The following is a 7113-nucleotide window of genomic DNA, read 5'->3' as shown; positions in this document are numbered from 1 at the left end:
TCCAACTCTGGCGTTGGTAAATATCACGTAGCTATAAAAACAAAATAAATTTAAATCAATTATTTTTTTATTCCTGACTCTGGCATCAATGAATAAACAAATCAAATAAATTTATTTTTACGCATCACATAAAAAAAATAAATTTAAATCAGATATATTCTTCAATGTTTGAATTAGTAAGTCATAGGAGGAAAGTAGACTGTAATCAAGAGAGCAAAAGATGTTAGGAGAGTAAATATTGTGATGGCTTATTTGTTATTGTATGAACTTATGTTTTATATGATGTCCTTAATGCTTGGTAATCTAAAATATTTATATATCTTGATCACATAAACTTATCTCATGAAAAGTAAAGTAACGATAAAAAATAATTGTTTTTCCATATAAATAATCTTAAAATTTAAATTGTTTGTTATCGTGCCTTGTTATATTATTGGTAAAAAGGATGGACACTCGAGGATGATTGGCATACAAAGTTGATGTCCTTTAAGTAAAGAATTTGGTGGAGAAAGCCATTGGTAAAGAAGTTGGAGCCTTATAAGAACACAGGTTGAGGGAGATAACCATTGACAAAAAAGATAGCATCGCACTGATAATTCATGTATAATCATAAAAGAGATTATCACTATATTGCTTTTAGCTTTTTATGGCTATCTTTTAGGCATGAAGTGTCTGGACTTAAATATAAGCTTTATTTGTGGGCTTGATACACCCTATGATAAGCCAAGTTTTTATCAATATATTTTTACAAAAAAATCAGATTAAAAAAGATTTATGAGTATAAATTTTCAAGAAAACAATCATGGGTCAGTAAATGCATGATGTACTTGGCAATGTGCTAAGCCTCAGAATGCTAGACGTGGTAGTATGCAAGCCCCGAGCACGCTGGGTCTAGCGCTAGCTGGACTTAGATGCGATTGGGCTTCGTAGAGCGCCAAACCCTGAGTTCAAATCGACTAGTTTCGATTCAGTTTTGGTTTTTAGGATAAAACCGGTTCAAATTGGTTTGGTTTGATTTTTTTAATTTGACTCGGTTTTTTCGGTTTTGGCTCATTTTTTTGTTTTGGCTCGTTTTTTTCAGTTTAGCTTGGTTTTTCTGATTTGACTCTGTTTTATTGTTTTTTTCAGTTCGGTTCAGTTTTTTAGGTTTTTTCTTATAAAATCAAAATCGAACCAAACCAGCTGAATTTTTTAAAATTTTAATTTGTTTTTTTGTTCGATTTTTTCAATTATTTTTTCTGATTTTCTTGTTTTTTTTGCTCACCCCTAGAATGGTCTTTACTTGGGGTATGCAAAAGGAGGATGGTTGTGACCTTGGACTTGGTTAATTATCAAGTCCAAATGTTTTGAGTCTAGTATATTTGCCAAATCGACGTTACTTTAAATTTGGCTAAATATCAAGTCCGTATACTTTGGTTTTGGTATGTTTATCAAACTCACATTAAATTATTTTATTTTTTGGTGTGCCAATGGAGGATGATTATTTTTTTAGGCATGCCCAAGGCCTCATATATTGTCAAGCCCAATTGCATTTGGGTCTAGCTAATGTTATATTTATCATTATTGATGCTTGGTACCCTACCAAATTCATTCACATATGGCTCTTATCAATGTGAGACCTAGCATATCCAAGTTTGACACACTACCAAGTCCAATCATATTTGATATGCTCTCTGCTTGACACACTGTCACGCCAATGACCTGAAGCTTGGCACACTACTCAGCGTGTTTTTATTAGAGCGTGCTTGATTTTTAAAAAATTTATACTCGTAATTTTTTTTTAATTTAGTGTTTTTTGGTAAAGATATATCGATAAAACCTTAATTTACCACTATGTTAAATGAAAATACCCTCCTGACCAATTGATGAAACTTAATAGGGATGGATGTAGTAAAGGAAAGCCGGCTGCTGCTGGCTCAGGAGGACTTTTTCGTGATAGCATGGAATCTTGGATTATAGGCTTTGCTATCAACACTGGTTACTGCTCTTCGATTAAGGCTGAATTGTGGGCAGTGATATGCAGTTTAGAGGTGGCCTAGAAGGGAATTAGAAAACTGGTTCTAGAGTCAGATTCAACTCTTGTGATCGACTTCATCTCAGAAATCAAAGTAAGGTGGATATATGCAAACTATGCTTTAAATGACTAGGCCAAGAGGTTGTTGGATAGAGAATAGGAGGTGAAGATTCAACATGTGTATCGGGAAGCAAATCTAGTTGTCGATTGATTAGCTAATTTTATATTATGACGTGATAGGATCCTGTATTTCACTCTTAGTTTAATATATAGGTTCGTAAAGCACAGATTTTCACCAAAAAGAAAACAAGTTTTCTGTGAACAAAAGAGGCATTCAATACCTAAAGAACTAAAAGAAACACTAGCGCCGGAATGGCCATGCCAATTGCAACTTGATGTGGTGAGGATCTTGTGGAGCCTGCAGTATTGCCAAGTGACAAGAATATGTGAATACCAGCTGACGATAAAAATGAACTTGGACCGACATTTGCAATTAATAAATTAGAAAGAAAAAAATAGTCTCAATTAAAGCATAAATCAATCAAAAATACCCTTAATCGTGAAATAAAAGAACTATAGTTTAGTGAATTCACTGAACTCACCTCCCTTTGCTGGGGTTGAAATATTGTAGAACTGGTAATCACGGTACCACAAGCTACAGCTAAACCCATAAATATCCCAACTTCTCTTATTTCCAACTGAGTTTTTGTAAGTCACCAATTGAAATTCCAAGCACATACCACAATCACTCTTGCTGAGATCTCTGGTGCATTGAGCCATGCCATACCTCTTTCCGTTCTGTCCAACATCCAATACTGCAGTCTGGTACATTAAAGGCTGGCTCGGAGTTGTAGATACCAGCGTGTTCGTGAAGTTAAGTGCTTCCGAGACCACTTTTGGATCTTCAAAATTGGTATCGTTGTAACTTGCCATTCCTGATTGATCCCATTCTCCGAAAAAGCTCGTGTTTGAGTATCGTAGGAAACACCACGTAAACCAAATCGTAGCTTTTCTACTGTTTGAGCAGCCTTGTACCGTGGTAACATTCTTGATGCAGGCGGCACAGTCTGCGGCGGAAATATCACCTCTACATTGTGCAAGGCCATAGATCTTGTTAGCACCTTTTCCGGCTTCGGTCGTGTAGAAGCCATCGTGGATAGGCCCATTTGCAGCGAGTGAATTCAGCATACCGCTCAGATTGACTTCGTAGTCACTGCTATTGGTAGCCCTATCAGATTCAGAACATTGTAAACCGGTATTCTCATTTGTGTCAGCATGGCAAGGGCTAGATAACAACAAAGTTGAAGATATGATGAATATTAACATCTCCATCTTTTTTTGAATCTAAGAGAAAGGTCATGAATGGGCTAAGTTCTCTATTTATGTTGATATCTTAATCAAAACTATCAAATCGTTACATTTTTTGCCTTTTTCTATTGTAAAGTCAACTCCTTGTGCTTTGAATGTGTTTAGCACTATGAGATAGAAGTCAATGAAACCTAGCAACACTTATTTATATCATGAATGCTTATGCATAGCGGTATAAAATTAATGTAATTCAAATTATTTGCTTAAATGACGCTTCAGATAGATATGCTTAGCAATATAAAAATTATAGTCAATCCAAGCGTAGTTTGTTGCTTCTGGTTCAGTTCATGTTGTTGCCTTCTACAGTCATCACCTAAACCATGGAATTGGAGACGGGCACAAAAAGCTAAGTAATGGGACTTTGGGAGATTATAATTTTTAATTTGTAAGTAGATTGTCTGGATAAATAAATAAACAGGTCCCGTAATGAATGAAATCATTATATCATTTACCTCTTCCTAATCTTATGAAATAATAGAATTGAAAGTTGTGCGAGCAAATCTGTAACTTGTGCTTAATTATTTAATTAATTTTAATCTGAAGATGATTGAGGAGCTTGAATCATTATAACCTAGTGTCACTGCGCTGGACAGCTTATGAGAGATCAAACATTTTCAAGTGATTCTATTTGGTCATTGCATTTGCCCCCTACAGTGCAAGAGCTTCTGCAGCAGCTCGTATAGAGGAACTATGGTCATTAAATTAATTACACTTTTTTGGTGATGCTGTTATGTAAAGAGTTATCACATAAATTATAAAATTTAAAGTATTTTTAAAAAAAATATTCTTACACTTTTACTTGATAAGATTAAATTTTTTTTTTATTAATATAAATATTTAGATAAGTTTACATATATTTTAATTAATTTTATTAATTTTACATGAAATCATTTGATTGGTCAAATATATATATAGGATAACTATTTAAAAAAAAAATTAACATGTAACACATAAAATCATTTGATTCATTGAAATATATGTCAACATTTGTCACGGATGGAAGAAGTAATATAAATAACATATGAAAATTAATAAAAAGTAATTCTTAAAAATTGTTTATTTGTTTTTATAAATTACACTTGACGTATGTTTAATTTAAAATGGGAAGGATTATAGCTTCGGTTTTGAAAGATTAGTTTGGATTTCATCTTGAGAGAAGTCTGCTGGCGACAAGCATCAACTTACCATGGCTTGGCGTTCGAACTACGTACTCCTCGCCATACTCGATTTCCTCTAGCTTTCCATCATTTCCATTCAATGCTTTCGCCAAGCCCTATTCAACAAGGATATATAAGCACGTTCACCTTTGTAGTGCTGATGGCATTATTAATAATGTTATAGATGAAAACTTGATGCCTGTGATATAAAAAAGAAAGTTGAAAAATCTTTTTTTCTAGTGGAGTTTGATCAATCAGTTACATTTAAATGGCAACTTTATAAGCTAGAAACAGAAAAAATGGAAATCTCATAAGAATTTCGGATCAATAGTGGAAAATTGATGTAAAGATTAAGGCAGAATACAAGGTTCATTTGCTTCTTATCTCTCTTCCTTGATTTCTACAATTTGTTGTATGGAAAGGGTATGGTAAGTACAGGCTATGATGCCTTCTATCAGGATATATTGCGAGAGTCAGATCATATAGAAGAAATATAGTCTATACAATGGAGGGGTGAATTGCAGAGGAAGATCAACTTCAAACATATCTCATAGTGGTAGGTTTATCTAGAGTCAATGGAAAGGGCATTCAATTATATAAATGTAAAGAATTTCATCACATCAAATGTGACTGACATCGATTAAAGAAGACATATAAAGATTACATTACAATCACAAAATATATTAAAACACCTATATCAATGCATGGTAACTCAAATTTTTTTAACTATTTTTGTTCTCCAATTTTTATTTTTAATCACAGCCTTTTATACCCAAATTAATAACCATTTAATTAAAGTTTGTTAACAAAAAGAATTCAATAAAAAAATGACAAAAGTATGAAACAAATAGAAATCATGTGATCAATTTCAAATTCAATAGAAAAGTCTTTTTAGTCCACCTACTTTCCTTTTCTTACTTTTATAATCCTTTTAATTTTTATAATTTTAAGTTTGGTTTAGATTTATTTTCTTAACATTTTAGTCCATGAATTTAAAAGAAAAGAGATAAAGCTGCCTGAAAAAAATCAAATGAAAGATAAGGCTAGATCTGTGAATGACCACCTTTAACAATGAAACTCAATGTTCTTGGTATTAATAGATTTTATTTGACTACGAGAGAATTCGATGGTGGTGTTTTTTTCTACAAACATGACCAAAAGGGTAAATTGAGTTCTATTTAGATTTTTTTTAATTTAATTAATTCTTATTTGTATATACATCTATTTTTTATTTTTATTATAAAGATTAGTTTATTGCTTAATAATTAATTTATGTTAGCAAACTCCTTTTTATTTATAAATTCATATATTTCTTAATTTATTTTATAAAACATAAATAACATCTTTTCATTCCTCAATTTAAAAAGATATTTTAAGAATTGAATTTTATAATTTATTTTTATAGGTTAATGAATTATTGACACTTAGCTCATTCTTTATTATACAACTTCATTGTATAAATTATACAATGAACCAAAAAACATAAACATCTTTTTTCTTTACATATAAAAAATTATTATTATTATACATGCTTGTCATCTAAAAAAAACTTAAATATTAATTTAAATATTAAAATATATTTTTATTAAAAAAAAAACTTGTTTTCATAGAAGTAACACAAGCTCAAAACTCACCAAACAAGAAAAGTCAATTTTTATGTGAAGTATTTCCACGACTTCTTCAGAATCACATTCAAGCCAAGGATGCTTTTGAAGTTTTTCTTGTCATCAACAACATGAATAAACCCCCTACTTGGACCAAATTCAACACGAAAGTAAGGGAAGTCTTTGGGGATTGACCCACGAAGTCCTTTCTCACTTGTATCAAGGAGCAATGGTATAAAATAATTCTTAGATAGGTAAAATTTTAAATAGTTAGAAATGAAACAATTAGTATTAGGAAAACTACAAATATGCCCTCAACCTATTAGATAGGTTTTGATTTGGTCCCTCTCCTCCGGACCACGTCCACACTGTCCTCACCCCATCAAAATTCCCCTCTATTTGTTTTCCTTTGACCCATCAATTTTAGCTATCGTGATACATTTCCAATGCCAACTTCATTATCTCACACCTTGATCATCCAACTTATAATCAAACAGCAGAGGCATGTCTTATGAAGACTGAGCCCTTAATCCAAACTCTATTCGGATGTCTTTACTCCATAACCTTTGCTAGCAGGAGTTTTCTGTTTCGTAGCTGCTTCTACATCTAGTGCAGGTGGCATTGGTGGTGGAGGGTTGTATATTCCTGTACTGCTTTGCTAGCAGGAGTTTTCTGTTTCGTAGCTGCTTCTACATCTAGTGCAGGTGGCATTGGTGGTGGAGGGTTGTATATTCCTGTACTGACTATTGTGGCAGGTTTTGACCTGAAACCAGCCTCAAATTTCTCAGCTTTTATGGTCATGGGAGGGTCTACAGCTAATCTCGTGTGTAAATTGTGTACCGGAAGTGATAAATTTGGTGGTAAGACCTTGTTAGATTATGATATTGCACTTCTGTCAGAACCATGTATGTTCTTGGGAGTTAGTGTAGGGATTACTTGTAATATTGTTTTTGCAAAGTGGCTAATCACA

At 32.7% G+C, this 7113-nt stretch overlaps 1 protein-coding gene across 1 annotated transcript; it reads right to left on the bottom strand.

Moving 5' to 3' along the window:
• Window positions 1–2317: 2317 nt before the first annotated feature.
• Window positions 2318–3377, bottom strand: LOC105110159 (cysteine-rich repeat secretory protein 38-like). The gene is made up of 2 exons (XM_011005105.1): window positions 2617–3377; window positions 2318–2432 (listed from the first exon to the last, which is right to left on the bottom strand). The coding sequence occupies exons 1-2, from the start codon at window positions 3344–3346 to the stop codon at window positions 2356–2358; spliced, it is 807 nt and encodes a 268-aa protein (XP_011003407.1). The 5' UTR covers window positions 3347–3377; the 3' UTR covers window positions 2318–2355.
• Between the last annotated feature and the right edge of the window lie 3736 nt (window positions 3378–7113).

The sequence above is a fragment of the Populus euphratica genome, unplaced genomic scaffold, assembly GCF_000495115.2.
Source record: "Populus euphratica unplaced genomic scaffold, PopEup_1.0 scaffold243.1, whole genome shotgun sequence".
Classification (NCBI taxonomy): domain Eukaryota; kingdom Viridiplantae; phylum Streptophyta; class Magnoliopsida; order Malpighiales; family Salicaceae; genus Populus; species Populus euphratica.
Note: the sequence above shows the minus strand (reverse complement) of the source record. Positions and strands in the feature narration are given on the sequence as shown.